The sequence below is a fragment of the Suillus paluster genome (genome assembly GCF_016628075.1).
Source record: "Suillus paluster strain FC165 chromosome Unknown EDB91scaffold_190, whole genome shotgun sequence".
Classification (NCBI taxonomy): domain Eukaryota; kingdom Fungi; phylum Basidiomycota; class Agaricomycetes; order Boletales; family Suillaceae; genus Suillus; species Suillus paluster.
The window spans coordinates 18,565-36,536 of record NW_024537750.1 but is presented as its reverse complement, the minus strand read 5'-3'; the positions used below and the strand labels follow the sequence as shown (position 1 = coordinate 36,536).

At 48.6% G+C, this 17,972-nt stretch overlaps 6 protein-coding genes and 1 non-coding gene across 7 annotated transcripts; 5 read left to right on the top strand and 2 right to left on the bottom strand.

The window, feature by feature from the left end:
- Window positions 1-550: 550 nt before the first annotated feature.
- Window positions 551-2,360, top strand: EDB91DRAFT_244654 (uncharacterized protein). Its single transcript, XM_041326584.1, has 12 exons — window positions 551-691; window positions 854-899; window positions 947-1,053; window positions 1,105-1,203; window positions 1,254-1,355; window positions 1,405-1,622; window positions 1,670-1,759; window positions 1,811-1,864; window positions 1,915-1,926; window positions 1,979-2,022; window positions 2,074-2,251; window positions 2,302-2,360. The coding sequence occupies exons 2-11, from the start codon at window positions 864-866 to the stop codon at window positions 2,182-2,184; spliced, it is 873 nt and encodes a 290-aa protein (XP_041169389.1). The 5' UTR covers window positions 551-691; window positions 854-863; the 3' UTR covers window positions 2,185-2,251; window positions 2,302-2,360.
- Window positions 2,361-4,812: 2,452 nt separating this feature from the next.
- On the top strand, window positions 4,813-6,098 carry EDB91DRAFT_1176008 (CHAT domain-containing protein). The gene has a single exon (XM_041320373.1). It carries the CDS (start codon window positions 4,909-4,911, stop codon window positions 5,860-5,862), a length of 954 nt encoding a protein of 317 aa, XP_041169388.1. The 5' UTR covers window positions 4,813-4,908; the 3' UTR covers window positions 5,863-6,098.
- A 2,010-nt stretch (window positions 6,099-8,108) lies between these two features.
- Window positions 8,109-9,342, bottom strand: EDB91DRAFT_244354 (putative Asp/Glu racemase). Its single transcript, XM_041326583.1, has one exon. The coding sequence runs from the start codon at window positions 9,046-9,048 to the stop codon at window positions 8,317-8,319; it is 732 nt and encodes a 243-aa protein (XP_041169387.1). The 5' UTR covers window positions 9,049-9,342; the 3' UTR covers window positions 8,109-8,316.
- Window positions 9,343-11,957: 2,615 nt separating this feature from the next.
- EDB91DRAFT_1240289 (uncharacterized protein) lies at window positions 11,958-13,019 on the top strand (the record flags this gene model as incomplete). The annotated part of the gene is given in 4 exon segments (XM_041321995.1): window positions 11,958-12,109; window positions 12,129-12,417; window positions 12,518-12,619; window positions 12,666-13,019. 4 exon segments carry the CDS (start codon window positions 11,958-11,960, stop codon window positions 13,017-13,019), a joined length of 897 nt encoding a protein of 298 aa, XP_041169386.1.
- A 558-nt stretch (window positions 13,020-13,577) lies between these two features.
- Window positions 13,578-15,232, top strand: EDB91DRAFT_1175938 (uncharacterized protein). Its single transcript, XM_041320372.1, has 4 exons — window positions 13,578-14,104; window positions 14,161-14,244; window positions 14,324-14,693; window positions 14,763-15,232. The coding sequence occupies exons 1-4, from the start codon at window positions 14,048-14,050 to the stop codon at window positions 14,993-14,995; spliced, it is 744 nt and encodes a 247-aa protein (XP_041169385.1). The 5' UTR covers window positions 13,578-14,047; the 3' UTR covers window positions 14,996-15,232.
- Window positions 15,233-15,352: 120 nt separating this feature from the next.
- Window positions 15,353-17,178, top strand: EDB91DRAFT_1175935 (serine/threonine protein kinase, negative regulator of sexual conjugation and meiosis). Its single transcript, XM_041320371.1, has 2 exons — window positions 15,353-16,109; window positions 16,158-17,178. Exons 1-2 carry the CDS (start codon window positions 15,521-15,523, stop codon window positions 16,919-16,921), a joined length of 1,353 nt encoding a protein of 450 aa, XP_041169384.1. The 5' UTR covers window positions 15,353-15,520; the 3' UTR covers window positions 16,922-17,178.
- Window positions 17,179-17,338: 160 nt separating this feature from the next.
- Window positions 17,339-17,412, bottom strand: EDB91DRAFT_t119. Its single transcript has one exon. It is a non-coding gene; the product is annotated as a tRNA-Val (tRNA).
- Between the last annotated feature and the right edge of the window lie 560 nt (window positions 17,413-17,972).

Below are 17,972 nucleotides of genomic sequence, written 5' to 3'. Positions count from 1 at the left end.
GCGTTGTTTTCCCGACCTCTCCGGAGGCTTCATCTCAGACTTCGCGGGCGTCCGCCTTTGTCACTCGTCGTTGACGCCCTTGATGAATGCACCTCAAAACCGGAGTCTGCTTATCTGACCCCCCTCCCCGGTCAAGCTCTTCGTGAACCTGGTCTGCCCATTCTCCACATTCTGCTCACCAGTCGCTCGAAAGAACATATTCGTAAAGCCATGCAGCAAAAAGAGGTGCACCCACTGGTGTGCGAGATATCAGTGAAAACTTCTCGGGAAGGTGTCTACCAGAAAGAAAAAAAACAGGAGCGAGCGAACGCGAAAATGAGATGAAAGACGCGCACCAGGTACACGCCATAAGGTTCTGCTCGCCTAATACATAAGCACTTGTTTGAGCTTACTGCTCTCAGGTTCACGATAAGCTCAACGGCATGGTTTGAAGGTTGTGGGAGCGATAGATGGCTTATATATATATAAGTGAGTTTGCATAGTCAGACACCGGCATCAGTTAACTTGTGACTTTTCACCCTCGAGAACAAGTATGCCACCACTACTCTGGCTACAACGGATAATAGGACGAAACCCAATCTTGATACATTATGGTCCGATAGCGACCTTAGCAGGCGTCTCTGCCTTGCTCGCAGGGATCTCTGTTTTTCTTACGCAGCTTTATCTGACTCACGATAACTTCGGGGCTCGAGTAAGTGTCGATAATTCTACGTTGAATGAATTCCAGGTCAGCGGATCCCCCGGTGTAAGTCCTGTATCCATGAGCTTTTAGTGGATTCACACTAACTCCCGAAGCCCAGCTTTTATTGTGAATATTCTGTTCTTATCTACAGGAAAATCTGACATATTTCAGGCTCGCCGACATGTTCTCGATCGACTTGAACGGGCAAATATTGTCTGTGAGTATCATCTTGACATCTGTACATTCGTTTCTAAGGGCCTTCAGGTTCGCTGGTCTCTTGTTGGTGCTTGCGGACGGCAGTTCACAGGATCGTCAAACGATGATTGTGTTCAAAATCGATTTGTCAACAACATTGCCCTGTATCTGAACGAGTGAGCAGACTTTCGCTGTTCGTGCCTGACCTCACACGAGTTTCTTATTAGAAATGCCACTGTAAATTGGAACACAACGGCCCCGATAGGCACTTTTGATTCATCACCAGTCCAAAATCCTCTGCCAGTGGCATACATACCTGGAAGAGAGTGAGCTCTAATCCACATCTGCCACGGACGTTGAATCAAGCATCTTCGAGGCAATTACCAGCACAAGATTATGCTACGGATCTGCCTATGGATCCCTTTCTTCCGTATACGCTGCAGAAGCAAGCATCAGCTCTTTACTACCCATTTGATATGTAAGGGCACTGTTCTATTCTGCTTATTGGCATGATTGACTCTTTGCAGGTATTCTGCATATGCTTCGCTCTTAGTCATCGACACTGACAGCAATACATCACTGCCGATATCTGGCGTGATTGGATATGGAAGTATGGTGAATTGGATCGGTACTAGTGTGTTTTACCCGACTACAGTAGGGGACGAGACGTTGTATGCATTAGCCCTAACCTTCCAGCGACAAAGAATGGTCCGAGCGTTCGCCCTCGTCCTGGTTGTCACAAACTGTGAGTCACCTAGCGTGCATGGTGGCCCCGTTCTAATCGAACTACAGGGGTCCTCTCTGTCACCATTTTGTGGATGACAATCCTGGTGCTGTTCCATACAAACATTAATGACGGCCTTATCTTGGCTTCAACAACAGGTGCAGTGCGAGCTGCAGAGAATTGATAGATGCGCCACTGATATCTTTCAGTCCTTTTTGCTCTTCCACAGATTAGGGCCAGTATGCCAGATTCTCCGCCATTTGGTAAGTAGCTCCTGCCCATGAATTTGGTTACCCTAACAAAAATAAATCAGGCGCTTTCATTGGTATTTCAAGAGCCATGTTGTTCGGGAAAGCGCAGCTGATGTATAATTCTAGATATAGCAGGTTACTTCATGAATGTCTGTCTCGTCAGCATCTGCGTAAGTCTGTGTATAGATGCTTTCTCAACAATTTCCTCACCCTTTCTGTAGACCTCAGTTCTCCTGTTCTCGCAATTACAGTACCATTATCGGCCACCAAAGAAAACCTCGGTGGAACTCCCGCCACCACAGCGATACACTTTCATTGCAGGCACGGAGTGAAAAGGTCGCGGAGCTCTGTGCGCTTATTATCTGTCGCGTGTGAGATGAATAGGATTTAATGAACACTGTAATTTCTTTTTCGCTTTTTGGTGGAACAATAAGCACAGCTCAAATCAGCCCCAGAGGGCTCGTTTTCACGGGTGTTTTACCCACGCATGGTTAGATTGGAACTCAATCAGCTTCGGAAATCCTAGGCATGTGATTGTGATTCATTCAACATGGGTTCAATGCAAATAACGAGGTAAGATCTCAGAGAGAGATAGGGTTCGTACAATGCGTACAGTGTTGAAACCGCAAGTAGCATGAGACATTTAGAAAAGGAAATAGTATCCGTAAATCAAGGAAGTATGACCATGGTAGCTCGTAAGCCCTCGTGTTCATTTGTCGGCGGAAGCAGGACCCTTTACGCCAACAACAGGCCTGGGCAAATCGAAGAACGTGTTGTAATCGAAGGCAGGGCAACAGGATCGCTCCTTTCGTTTGGATGGTGAAACGTGCTGTGAGGGGAGTCATCAGTCATCAGGAAGTTGACGAACCAAAGGGGAAAATCCCACGTCAGGGAATGCGCAGAGGAAAAATCGATGGGGGGTTTTGGATGAAGAGGTGTTCTAAAAACGCGTCAGGTGTAAAGTCAAACAAGGGAAGAGAGGAAAAACTTACCTGCATGTTTGTCTATGGTTATGAAAGTTGAAAAGATTTTGATACTTTGATAGGTTAAGCAGTGAGAGATGATGTGAGTGAACTCGATGATGATCCGAGAAAAAACACGGCGGCTTATATGCCAGACGAAAGGTCAAAGCATAAGTGTGGAAGGTAGGAGTGTGAATGTGTAAGCACATTGGAAAGTGTGGAAGAATGGTAATTAAACGACAGCTATAACAATAAGTTCACGACGACAGTGTGCCGTAGAATAATGAAACATAAGTGTGGTTGCGCACAAGAGTGCTCTAATGAGTGAACATCTTTTGTGAGACTTAGATACCTGAGGCGTAACGTAGAAGACAGAAATAAATGCTTGCCTATATCTCCGGTCGATTTTGGGCGAACGCGCAGACTCGTGCGTGAACAGACCTTCTATTTTTGCAAAGCAAGATAAACCAGGGACAAAGCCTCAGCTAAAGATGCAAGGTCACACCAGTTATGTCTATGGCGTCCTAGGCCTATCGTCACCTATTCATTGAATGGCTCACTTCGAGTCTGGGACTTGGAGAGTAGAGCACAGGTCGGGGATGCCTGGGAAGATGAAGGAAGTGCATATTTTTTCGCAATAGCACTTAGCACTGTCACCAGACGGCAAGAAAGTAGCAAGCGGAAGTGAGGATGGGGCAGTGAGATTGTGAGACATTTACACGGGCGAGATCATCAAAAAATGGACGGGGCACACAGAACGTGAGGTCTGTGTGCCGGTGTCCAGACGGTCGTCGAGTGGTGAGCGGATCCGGAGACAAGACATTAATTGTATGGGATGTTAAGAGGGTAGAGACAACTTGTCATCGAGGCTGTAGCTATAGGGAATGACGCGGGCGTGTGGGCGGTTTGCTATTCACCCGATGGACGGGGGTAGGCTGAAAGTCTGGGATGCTGTAAGTAGGTCAAGACTGTTGTCCCTTAACGTTTAACCGTTACGCCAAAAGGTAGTGATAATGAAAGCTCACGCTTCATTATCGCGGACAGTATTTATGCTGATTATGGAAACTCAGGTAAGCCCGTTGGCTTACAGATGGGCCAGGGCCCAGCACAAGCGGGTTGATGCCTGGTATGGACCTCGGATGGAAAGATCCTTATCACCGCCGGGTCACCCTGTATCAGGAACTTCGACACCGCCACCCGGCCCGAGACCGCTGTTCTTGAGGAGCACGAAAATCTTGTCAATGCTATTTCACTATCTCCGAATGCGCGCATCCTCGCAAGCGTATCGGACGACAAGACCGCGGGACTATGGAACCTCGAAATTAATCAACCGATCGGACAACCCTTCCACTAAGAAAACTACGTGAACTGCGCGGCATTTTCAACGCATGGAATGCTCCTCGCCACTGCCTGCCAGGACCGCCACATATGCATATGGGATGTCTCTGCTATCCTCAGAGAAGCTGGCCTCGATGATCTTTTGTCAGACGATGTAAGCTTGCATATATCCTCACCCATCCTTTCAAGTGATACGCTGCTTCAACACCCTTATTCACTCGTCTTTGTTCATTACAGAACACTGCCAAGAAGCCATTTAACAGACATGATGTACGTTATCTATTTCTTGACCTTCTGCATGGCTTTTAGTATCTACGTCCTAGGCTGGTGCTACACGACCGCAACGTTCGAAAATCAAAAATACTCGTCCGAGTCGACTACCCCCAGGATTTTTAGATGATGTACGTGTCTCGATCTATAATTTTGACCAATTTCTCATCAGCTTTCTACCTCGCACAAGTGAAGTGAACGTAGTACCACAGCAAAACGCCAACGCACTCTCCTCGGTTGCTTCCCTTCCTTCCTGCGCCGCCACTCCAATCCACGCGAAGATACTGAGCGCGATACTCGGTCTCAATCCCGCCCTCGCAACTGGGCTAAACACCTCTTCTCTTTTCCACACCATTGCATGAACTTTCCGCGTCAGGTGACACCGGCAAAGCCTTGGCGGAAGAGTTCAGGCAACTCAGTGTTCGCCTTCGTGGCGTATTAGATGTATCTACCAAGGACCAATCCCCACAGATCCGGCAACTGACCATGCAATGGAATGATGTCATCTCCCGCATCCGCATGCTGCCTGACTTTTCCCGGTTTCTCCTGCCTCCGCTGTTCTCTGACCTCCAGAAGGCGGCGGAAGGTGGACCAGTCATTCTTGTCAATGCAGGCCTGCGCAACTGTGATGCCTTCATTGTGCTGAGTGCCAAAGACCCTGTCCACGTTCCACTTGATATCACACAAGCCGAGGTCTCTAAATTGTCGTCCGAATTCCAGTCGCTCATAGAGCATGGCGGTTCCTCTGATCATGAACTTGAATCACACAAGATTGTCGGTGTCCTACGCGAGCTCTGGGATCGTGTTGTTAGCCCCGTGACTCAAGCTCTCAAGGTGTTGGTTCACCCTGGATCACGGATCTGGTGGTGTCCTACCGCTGAGTTCACATTGCTTCCTCTACACGCAGCGGGGCCCTACGAGAAGAAAAGCCATAATTTTTCTCACTTTTACATCTCCTCGTACACTCCAACTTTGGCAGCGCTCATTCGCGCGAGGCAACAGGTTTCTCGAGATGCATCCGTGCAGCACTTTGTTGCCATTGGTCAAGCAAATCTGGATACAGGAAAGGAACTTCGATGTGTCGCTGCTGAGTTAGCCTCAGTTGCTCAGTGTGTCGCACCCGTCCTGTCCTTCACACCGCTCGCGGACAGCAATGCAACTGTCAGGGGAGCATTCAATGCATTAAGCCGCAATCAGTGGGTTCACCTAGCCTGCCATGGAATGCCGAATCGAAAGCAACCATTTGATTCTTCCTTCGCAATGCGCGACGGACCTTTGACAATCCGGGAGATCATCCGATCTCGGTCGCAAAATCCGGAGTTTGCATTCTTATCAGCTTGCCACACCACCGTGGGCGATGATTCGAGCCCTTATGAGGCTATCCATCTCGCTGCTGCGATGCAATTCTCCGGATTTCGCAGCGTGGTAGGTTCCATGTGATCTGTCGACGACGACGTTGCACGCCAGATCGTTCCTGCTTCGTATGACAACCTCGTTGATGGTTCAGGAAGATTGGATTGCACGCGCGCTGCAGGAGCGTTGCAAAAGGCTGTGAAGACGTTGCGCAAGAAGAAGATTTCATTGGAACAGCAGATCGTATTTGTTCACATAGGCGTCTAGTTTGCTACTCGGTCGCTGTATTTCTTTTTTTGCTATGATCTATATGTAAGGAACCCATACCCGTTGGCATGTATTTACCTTCTGTTCAAGGTCCAGACGAGTGTGCTTGTCGTCAGCAATTGCGTCAACAGTGACGCGTGCAGGTGCCATAGCATGCGCGGAACCTAAGTAAGGGAGCAGTACATTTGCCCGAGTGAGCTTTCCGCTGAGGCAACTCCAGGAGAATTTCTGGTATGAATAGATCAGATTGCGATATCAGGAGCAAAATAACAGAATCGAAAGCTGAGCACTTGGAAACTCACAGATGAGATTAAATCATGCCTGTTCACGTTTTTCGACTGGATTCAGGCTTGTACAAGCAGTCTTGTGGAAGATGGTTGCCAGAAGATACACCAACGAGGCGTCGTCTGTCATATGAGTAAACAGTACATTGGACGATCAAGTCGCCCGTGGCGCTGTTGATCTTTCCGTGTGATCCAACCTGCTCTGCTGGGAACAGGTCTTCGATCAAATCGCTTGGGTTGTACAAGGCCATATTATGGTTACTAGTGTATGATAAATTCAGTGCAAAAGCAAGATTATCTTTCACTAGCAACCATAATGGATGAAAGCAAAGAACAAAAGAAAAGAGGAACAAAATCTGATAATCAAGACTCACAAACTCTTCCCACGATCCTGGCTTGACAGCATCCACCAACCCCCTTACTCTCTGCTCAGCCAACCTCCAGCATATGACCGCCCCGTATTCACAAGTTCCCCTTAATATCATCCACAAACTTTCCGTCACTCACCTACCACTGGGAAAAGTCCTTCGACGGTAGCACGCTCCCCCGGGTCGACCTCGACGAGGAAAGTAGAACCACGCTTTTACTGCAACATATGACTGGAGCATACGCCAGTACAGAGAGACTCTGCTCCTCCCTGCCCTTGCTGGGGCTCCTGATGGCACGGGTGCTTGTTGCCTGCCACCTGACGTTCCTCTCAACCCCACCTTGCGGTACTTTGACAACGTCATGTTCTATCATTCGTTTAATTCACCCTTCGTACATCAGCAACACATCGTCCTTCAGGCACACGGTAAAATTGAGGGGGCTGCGAGTCTTTCCTTTCTATGCAGCAGGAAGTCGGTTGTGAAGGCAGTGGCCCCGTGGAGCACGAGCACGCGATTTATGCGGTAACCGAGGAGGAGAAAGAGCCCAGATGTCTCACCTGCCTTGGACTTTGTTAAGCAGTAAACCAACCTGCACCTTGCGTGGGGCATGCTGCGCTCGATGAATTCATCCCTTCGAACGTTGATACATACGCAAAGCGCATCATCGCTCTTCAGTCTCCCTTCTTTTCCGTGTTACTTGTTGGGTTGTCGCGGGCTGTACTAGCAGAAGAGCTGACTTTCTGTCGTCGCGATTCCTCTGTATTTGTAGGTGAGCCACTGCCGCATTGTCTTGAAACTGGTTGAGTTTGAGCAAGTCTTATAATGCTACATCATTGTACAGCGCCACATCGGCATAATGTCGTGCTATCTCAATGTCCATGCAGGTGAGTCGTATAAAACGCTGCATCACTGTATCGCGCAATAACTGATCGTTTTTTCGGTTAGTAGCCGTTTGTTATGAGCCACTTGAGGGAGGCGGCGATGCGTGTACCGGGCACGTGATGGAAGAACATCCCAATCCGCTTCATACGTCCTTGGCTCTGTCGAAGAGATTAAACCCCCGTAGTCATGTAAAGTACGCCATGCTGTCCCACCGGATGATGGAGTTACGAGAAGATGAAGAACGGCGGCACAGCAGCAGGTACGGGATACGAGAACGGCTAGGGAGTATGGCATGGAGTTTGCGTGGTTAGATACCTGCTGCATCGGTAAGAGCAAGCCTCTGAGCAGCGGTACCGATCTCAATGGGTGGGTTATCGCAGCTTGCACAATGGATCTGCCGGGCGTAATTGTTCGTCTGCCACAGGTGGAGCGGAAATATAGATCTTCTTCGTTACACCTCAGCTATCGTATTGTAAGAAGTTCTCCATCTGTGTCATCGGAGCACTCGTATTCAGCCACATTTCTGTTCTATAAGTCCCGTCTCAGCTCTCAACTACCCTCTCAATACGAGCCAATATCCTGCTCATCTCGGGATAGGCAAAATTACACGCAAACGACGCCATACCGATGCAAGTACCACGCTCAAGGGGAGTTCGATTCAGATTCACTCCTTTCCATTGTGACTATCGTACATTTCATGGTATACATCTTCAGCAGTGCATCAAACTATTTCAATTTGATCATGCCTCTTGGAATATTCTCCCCCACCCTTTGATCGCTTTCGTATCTACCCCACACTGCCTCAACATATCCCAAGTGACCGTGGTGACAGTATCGAACACCGGAACACCGTACTTTGCCTCCCAAAGCTCGACCTTGTGCGCCGCTATCAGATTTGTGCAAAACGTCGAGACAGCCTCTGCACCCCCCTCAACCACGTCTCCTACCATCTTCTCCAATGCATCTTCTCCGATTTTCGCAACGTCGGTGTTCTTCGCAACGCGCAGGTGACGTTCCGTTTTCGAGGTGACTTCCACCCCATAGTTGGTGTAATTCTTCACAATCCTCTCCTGGACGTCATCTAGGTAGGGCGTGACCAGTCCAAGCTTCTTGATCTTGAAAATATCTAAAGCCTTGTTCAAAGCCAATACGGAGGTGGTGGTGGGGATACCCGTAGCTTTGGTAATGGCTTCGCAGAGTTTCTCGTCGCTCTCGAATCCCATCCACCCTGCTGCCGTTCCACTCCAGCCTATCATATCAACTTCAGCATGGGCGAGTAGTTGAGCGGCTTTAATGATGACTGAGTGGTCGAACTGGGCGAGACCCTCAGGTGAGAGACTGATCTTTGTGACTGGGAAACGGGAGAAGTGAACGGAGACATTTGGAAGGGAGGAAAGAATCTGGAAAGTGAGGGGTTCCAACGCGGTATTTGAGGAAGGTGTGAGAATACCGAGACGTATTTGTTTGGACATGTCTAAAACGCTAGAGACAGATTCCCGATGCACAGAAGTCCGGGTTATTGTGGATATGGAGACGAACTTGCGATGTTGATATAGGGCCTTGTAAGCCAACACGTGAGTTTGAATAGATCTCACACTTGCGAAGATCCTACCAGACGGGCTTCCGAGCCATGACCTGCTGATTGAATTCTCACCGCCAAGACCGTACAATCGTTATATCTCTTGAGTCGCCTGACTTTACAGACGAAATAGGACGATAAGTGGAGTGCAGAAAGTTGGTCCATGCCTCTTCATACTCCATAATTCGTTCAGCGAATTTTCTGGAGACATCATGGGGGCTGACTCGGAAGTGTTGTAATTGACTGTTGACCTTGTACAACATTTTAGCTTGCGTAAAACGGTGTAGGATGATGATGAGCTAACTCACTCGTTCAGGTATCGGTGACTCTCCTCTCGAGTGAGGAAGCCCACAGATTACAACGCATACGTGGTAGAATCAAGGAGATTTCTTTGTTGGTTGGGGTGGCAAGAGAGGTGGCAAGGGATGTCGTCCGCGTCAGAGCGTTGAACTTTAGTGTACGGTAAATTTGGTGCATGCTAATTAGCGCTAATCTACCATGTTAATTTGAAGAGTCCAAAATGACCTGTTGATTTGATCGAGAGCACTGTCGGCCGAATTGCTTGACACCTTCGCTTTCCTGAATGAGAATGTCAGGATATCGCTCGATTTTTGAGGCAGCCAACGTCAGACACCTGCTCATGGATGCCGAAACGCACGAAAAACTGAGATTACTCGCACTTTACCTCAAACAACCCCTAGGCACCTATACCCCTCATAGATGGCTCATCGACAGATTACAAATTCGATTTCTTCACTGCCAACGACGAGGATGTTATAGAGGTGGGCGAGATTCGGAGCTCTGAATTGGACACTCGAGATTCGACTGGGTCAGTGCAATAATGGGCCCATCACTCTCAAAGAGCAAGGCATAGGTCTTGAGGGCATTGTTGATCTACTCACATCATATTTCAGGAAGCATGGACATTCGAGCGAGCTAGGATTGCTTGAGAAATGGCTGGATGACCTTATCACAGCCGCAGAACTCGCACACACATCTGCGAATGTATGGGTAAGTGCCGAACATGAGATATGAGTAAAAATGAGTCACTCACTATGCAAATATAGCTGCCCCAGCTGGAGGATATCATGAACAACTCTGGCGCCAGTTGCAGAGACAAGATGCCGTCAAAGCCTAAAAAACCTGCCAAGTTGGATAGCGAGATGCTTGCTAATCACAAAGATCCTCGCTATGTGGACTTGTTAGAAGCGAAGGACACTTGGAAGGGGGGTGCCAAGACTCACCCGTTGCTTCTCGAAGGCTCGAGGCGATGCTACCTGTTGGAGAAGAGTCAGCAAATGCTGTCAAGTTGTAAGCCTGGTGGCTTACGTACGCCCTACACATATGGTTCATTGCATCGTAGACACCTCTTTCCCTTAGCTTGCAATACTTTACCGTCGTCGTCGTCTCGCAATCCAGAATATTGTGGTTCTGTTTTGTTTCGTATATTTCTTCAGTACTAGTGTTTCTCGTCGTTGGCCACGACTTGTTTCCACAAGTTCATCTACAAAGTCACCTACTGAAGCTAACCAAATCCTTCGTTGCATGCCAGCGAAGGATGTGATACAACATATAGACAATGCCACAAAACAAAGAGCGGATTCTGGACTACGTGTCAAAGTGTGGCTGGCTTGATTCCGAGCTGCGGAAAAGAGCATGTAGGTGGGCTTGGGAGGAATGCAATTGGCCCTCCTGTTGAATGGGAAGTGAGGACTGCCTGAGTGAATTTGAGGGGGTTAATGGTGCGTACTTCCCGCTTGCAGGTGCAAGCGCACATATCGAGTTACGCGCTCCCTATCTCTTCGACTTCCTCGACGAAAGGCCATGCCATGCTGAAAAATCTTCGACAACGACAGCTGCTCGCGCCAGTGCACCGTCGTTGACCGGACCATCCCTCCCCGATGCAAAGCTTGGAAGGAATGGTCGTAGAAACCAGAATTACTCTAATTAACAGTGAAAATGGTCAAATTTACTTGCTAATTAACGTAAATTGGCAAAGGTGCAAATCAGCGTTAAGTTAATTTCACCCCTCGAACAGCCACTGCGAATATGCACCACATATGCATGTGTATTGTGTACGTAGAGACCCATCTGCCATGGTTTTGATTATCCGACGATTATAATCCATAGCTTCCCTTGTTCGTTGCTGTCAACTTGTTTCGGAAACGATGATCGGACTTTGTTCGGCTTTACGCCTCATCTATCTAGAATCTGATGGGCTAACTCTAGATCTGAGAAGCAGCAAGCTCGCTATTCTGTCAACAAGAAGGTTCAATTTGCTCGACACGAGTTCTAAACCTGAGCGCTCTCGTACGAAAATCACGACACCCTGGTATTTGGACTAAATCATTGTGTACTTATTGCAGGCCATCTTCATAACACTGCGGAAGCACTTCTGCATCGTACTGCCAGGACATTCGAGGTGACGTTCGAACATATTGCAAACATTGAGGTGCTGACATTTTTGGTTGACGATTGATAGATCGTATCGACGTCGTACTATCTTAGACTTGATACCATCTTTAAAACACACCGCCCGAGGCGAGTGAAGGTTTGACTGCAATTGGGATGGCAGATGTCTCACTTGATGATATGTAGCTGGTGGGCTTCGAGCGCAGGGAGCTTTTGCAACTACTTCACGCACACGACACACACGACAATATCACTAGAACATCTCTTGACCTCCACGCAGGTGATTTGTATTCATACTACATCATTTTGTCGCACTGATCCATTGCGGTTTGTCTGTAGTGACCTGTCATGAGCGGGAAAGCAACCACGACAAGGTTTGACCGACATGTGATGAACGAAATTCCTATCCGCTTGATACGCCTATCGGATATGACATTAGTTGGGCGTAATGACGTGAGGCAGCACTTCCGGAGCTCAGTCCCTGGAGTGACAGTATTGTATCATGCCCCACACCATGTCAAGTACGCCATTCTATCTCACCGGTGGCTAGATAAAGGGGAGCCTAACCTACGGAGAGATGAAGGCGGGCACAGCAGCAGGTCCGGGATACGAGAAGCTGAAGAGCTTCTGCGAGAAGGCCAGGGAATACCAGACGGAATTCGCTTGGTCAGATACCTGTTGCATCGACAAGAGCAGCAGTACTGAGCTCGATGAGTCGATCCGCTCCATGTTTCGGTGGTACAAAAATTTGACCATTTGCATCGTTCATATGGCAGAAAGCGTGATCATCGAAGATATATTGCATGATGAATGGATCAATGAGGGGTTGGACGCTGCAGGAACTCCTTGCGTCCGACAATATCAAAGTCTTCAACAAGAAATGGATCCCCATGACGCGCGATAAAAGTGACAAGAGTTGGCCACCGACCGAAGTCATGAAGACTCTGCAGAGAGCCACTGGCATTCCTGTCGATGACCTACATGAGCTTTTGCCAGGTCCGTTCAGGGTCGACGAACGGATGACGTGGGCAGCCAGGTGCAAGACAACAAGGGTCGAAGATGCTGGCCTATTCAGCTGATGGGAATATTTGATGTCAGCCTGCAGATTCGCGTATGGAGAAGGAGGAGATCAGCGCATTCTGCAGGCTCATCGAGGCCATCATGCATGCTGGTAACCCTTCTGTCCTCAACTGGAAGGGTGAAGCTGCGAAACATCACTTTTCGGATGCTATTCCCCGGTCGCCACAGAGCTTCGTGGGCAGCCAAGGTTCGGAGTTTGGTGGTGGGCGACTAGAGATGACTATGACTAGCCTCGGCTTGCGAGTGGCTCTAGTGATGCTCCCTCTCACTTTTCATCTGGAAGAGTTCGTGGGTGTTTCGGATGTCCGAATCACACTCGACTGCCCGCTATGTCCAACCGTCAAAACTGACATCACTACAGACCACAATTAGATATTGCGGCGTGCCGACATATATTAATATGCTCTCGGAATCGTCAACTACTCACCGATCATTGGTGGATCACGCGAGGTCCTAGGGGTCCGGGGCAAGTCAGCGGGTGTTATCCTGTCGAGGTTCCGTGTCTGCTCCATCCCTGGCTGGACATGTGCGCCCAGACGTGACGACCTTGTTGGACTTAAATGTGTCTCTGGCCCAGAGAAGGAATTCGGTCAGTGGACATTGGTACATGGGGTAGGCTTAGTCCAGGTTGACTTCCCAAACACCCCGAGTCAATCAATTATCTGCCTTGATCGCGAATACCTAACAACTGTATACTTGTAGCATTGGCTCGACGAAGGTGTTTTCACACACACAAAGTACAGTTCCCAACTTCATTTCCTTGTCTGGGAGTCTAGAGATGTCCCACCTTTTTTTTCGCCATGCGTATGTACTTTTCCAAGATGTTTATGTTCAATCCGGAGTCGGACACGCTAGCGGTGAACAGTGTGGGACTCGGGTTAGATTTTAATATATCATATCTCCTATGTAGTGTGGATACTATCATCGACTCGGTGACACTGCAATGACATGCAGGGATAAATGAAATTCAGTTGATATGTCATGATGGTGAGCTACCTGTTTGCTGCCGATCGGCCGAACGTGTAAACGTGTCACACCCGATCCCCAGTAGCACCAGTTGCCTCCATTAGTGTGCGTCAACCGAGCCTCAGTAGGTTTTGTGCTGTTTCATGGCTCAAAACCGGACAGCGCGAGAAGAACCAACAACAAGAATCTTGTGATGGATGGGAAAGTAGCTTTTAGCGAATAGTCGAAGAGAATTTTAAACGAAGCCTAATATCTAAGCGAGTGCGTGGAGCTTGGAAATCGTCAACGCGGGCACTGGATCGCCTGAACAGCTCGCTTGTGTGGTGTGAGAAGCTCGACCATGATAGGCGAAAAATTTGGGCAAGGCGGGGGCGTATATCCACTGCGTCGTACAATATTTATGGTGTCATAGAGAACAATGACCCGCCTGTAAAATGCCGAAATTCAGAATTCAACGATGGGTGAGCAGAATCGCCCAGCTGCGTCGACTTCTGAATTCAAGAAACGATTATAAGCAAGCCAACACCTCAATTATGAATCGACGTACAAGATAGTAATAAATGTTGCCTTCAGATTCGGCTGCGCAAGATATCTTCTTTCGCGTGGCTTATATTCAGAATTGATGTGGCAGCTGCTTGTCGGCTGCGTGGTAAGCTCAATAAGACTTAAAGCCAAGTAGGGCCGTCGGTTTTCAGTTAAATACCACTAACCAGTATCGCACTCGCAAGTACACAAGACACCTTGTTGTCAGCTTAGCGAAGGAAATGTTCAAACGCACAATTATTCGCCTGCAGCACACGGTATCACCCACGTTCTTCCCTGTACAACTCGTAGCGATTGCATTCTGCACAGGGATTCTAGATGCAACGACGTATGCTGATTTCCAGACATTCGCATCAAACCAGACGGGCAATGCAATTCTTCTCCCTGTGGGGATGATGGGTGCGGCGAATGTCCAGATGCTCAATACGGGCACCAGCCTCGCATCATTCCTCTTCTTTGGTTTCCTGAGTGGCCAAGTTGGACATATTTTTGGGCACAGGAAGCGCTGGTGGATGCTCCTGAGTTTACTCATCCAGGCTGTTTTCGTACTCATTTCAGCTGCTCTGCTTTACTCTGGGAGCATCACTATCTCGCCAAAACACGCACCTTTACTTCTCTTCCTCCTGGCGACGTCGGCTGGTTTCCAAGTGGCGATGGCACGGAATCTCGGTGTGAACGAGATTCCTACTGCCATGCTCACATCCCCGTTTATCGATTTCGTGACTGACCGGTATCTCTTTACTGGGAACTGGAGTGACAGAAAGGTGATGGGCCGCAATCGGCGATTGATTTGTACGTTTGGTGTATTCGATTGGTGTGTATACTTATGGGTTCTATAGATATCCCTGCATTGTGGGGAGGAGCGTTCGTTGGGGCATGTATGCATAGATATTCGGGGTCGAAGGAGGTGATCCTTATGGTAGGATGTATGAAGTTGGGAGTTATGGCTTCATTCTGGTTCAATCGAGAGGAGGAACACAAAAATGAGATAGAGTCACATGAGACGGTCATGTGTAGCAGAATGTCTATAATTTAGCGGTGGTGGTTACTCACAAAGTAACGTCCGTATACCTAGGAAAGACTTAACTTAGTTGAGTACCTCAACCTCAACCGAACCTGGAGTCCTGATGAGTCATCAATATTTCAATGGCCGCCATCATGGTCGAATCTATCGGCTACTATCAAGGCTATGTCATGTTCTTTGTTCTAACATCCGACATGGTACAAGTGAGACAACCGAGTGCAAGGGTATAAAATCATGCTGCTCCTTTCTTTTCCCCTAAAACTACCCCCGCCTCACATTATCTCATCAACTAAATTTGACTTCACGCCTCGTTTGAAACTGCTTCGTTCCATTAACAACCATGGATTCTCATCGCGAGGGGCTCCCAATTCCGAACTTGTCTGGTCAGTCGGTCGGCGACAGTCGTTTCAAGCTGGTTGAGTTAATTGGCTTTGGTGCTTCCGGAACCGTCTATCGCGCTCTCGACACTCAATCAGATCCATGCGATCCTGTGTATTATGCCATCAAGTGCTTGCCAAATACGAACATCTCCCGAGATTGTCTTGTGTGGCACAGGCGGGAGATCGTATCCCACTCTTTGGTATCTAGAGAAACATCGTCGCCATATATCTGCCGTCTCCACGAGACAATTGCAGAAGGACCATACATCTACCTTGTGCTCGACTACTGCCCTGGTGGGGACCTCTTTACCGCCATAAGGATGCGAAAGTACGAGGGTGATGTCACGCTCATTAAGAGGGTGTTCCTCGAGCTTCTCGATGGCGTACATGCCTGCCATAAAATAGGAGTTTACCACCGTGACCTGAAACCAGAGAACATCCTCTGTGTTGAAAGCGGCTCGGGCATTCGTATTGCGGATTTCGGACTTTCGACCACAGATGATCGCAGTAGGGAATTTAACGTAGGAAGTTGGGAGTACATAAGTCCTGGTATGTTGACATTTGCATGGGATCTTCATCTGATATTTTTTATCTTAGAATGCAATTCGGAGGCAAGGAGCTCTGATTACTCGCCGATTTATTCGGACCTCTGGTCGTTGGGAGTTATTCTTGTCAACATGGTCACGGGCCGCTCGCCCTGGGGAACTGCGGAGCCTTCGGATCCAGACTTCTGGAGATATCTCGACAACGCCGACTTCCTTCTCGAGGTCCTTCCTATATCAAGATCTTTCAACAAAATTCTCAAGCGAATCTTTGACATAAATCCGTACTCACGAATGAGTGCTCTTGAACTCAGAGACGAGATTATCCAACTTGAGAGCTTTTACCCCAGCTACGCCGAGCGCTGTGCCACCACAGACAACACACGAGAAGCTGCTCGTGGCTACGCTAGGCGCTTCGCACTATTGACTAATATGACCTTCCACCAAGTCGAGGTTGTCGACTCCGCGCCACCCGACTCCTACTCTGACAACGGAGCCCCTCGGCCTCAGCAGGCTTCTGCGCCGGCAGTTTTACGACCTAGCAACTTTGCGAGAGTTGACGACAATCGGCCTTGGTCACGGGCTAGCCTACTATCGACCTGCTCTACGTGTTCTTTTCTCCCAGAGGAGAGCGAGGAACTTGCCACTCCAGAAACTCGCCCCTACGAGCCCTCGACGGGCTGGTCCGAGGGGCAGAAGATCAACGAACCGATGTTTACACGTGTACCTGCCCAAACAGGGCCAACGTCCTACTATACCCCACCCACCCATACCTGTCTTTGCGAGGTGCGAGTCAACTCTTTCTCGGAGGAAGAATGAGACTTGCTGATCAGATCTTACCAGGGCTGTCTGCCATTTTTATCCCCACAACGTGGAACAGCCTTTTTGCCTTCGGAGTATGTGGCTACTGGGAAAATGATACAGATCGTCCCGACGCCGTGTCCAAGGATTGTAGAGGGACCACTTTGATCTCCATTCCAAAATTTGTCGAGGTAGTAGCCGTATTGAATAAGTACATCACAGTCCTCTCTTCATTTGAACGCGAGTTAGATGCACGTTGATCGAAGACCGCATTGCAAATTTTACGTTCTGGTGGCCGAAACAACGATGAGATATCTTAATGTAAAAGAGAACAGCTTGTAACACACTCTCAAGTTAGTCTTGGTGCCCTGTGACACGAGTCAGCGTTAGTGCACTGGTGGAATTGAGAGTCACAGCTACGAAAAACAAAAAAGATGATCTGACCCAGGCTCGAACTGGGGACCTTCTGTGTGTTAGACAGATGCGATAACCAACTACGCCATCAGACCGATGGGTAGACAACAGCCGGTTCTTATCATCATCATCGCATCCAGATTCTAAACCTCCAGCCTGGGCTTTTGCGGTCGTCGGTAACACGGTAAGTCATTGTTCCTGTATCGGGATATCTGAACTCTATGTGCCGGTGGTTCGTGAATATTTGAATCATGACTCCGTGCCGCGTGGGGATCTGAATCTGAAATCCTGTTTTGAGACACGAGATACTTGAGCTGATACACTATATATTACAAAGCGTCATCAAAGCGTCCTAGCTTCATCGCGCGAAACGCAGGACCAATGCATGAGATGATATGTATGACATGACCCTCCGTGGCACTGGAGCTGCACCTTCATCCTAGTTGCCAGCACGTGGGACGGCCGGTCGACCCAGTCCAAACTCACGAGTGACGAATCGCTATTTACTACGTCTATGCAGGATCGGATAACCTCAGTCACGCTGGAGCAGGTGACTTATGGAATACTCATCTCTCCACAGTCGCAGCCCGTTCCAGATACTATCTTGTAATGCATCTCCGTTCAGCGGCCGACCAGGTGCGCAAAATACTAAGCC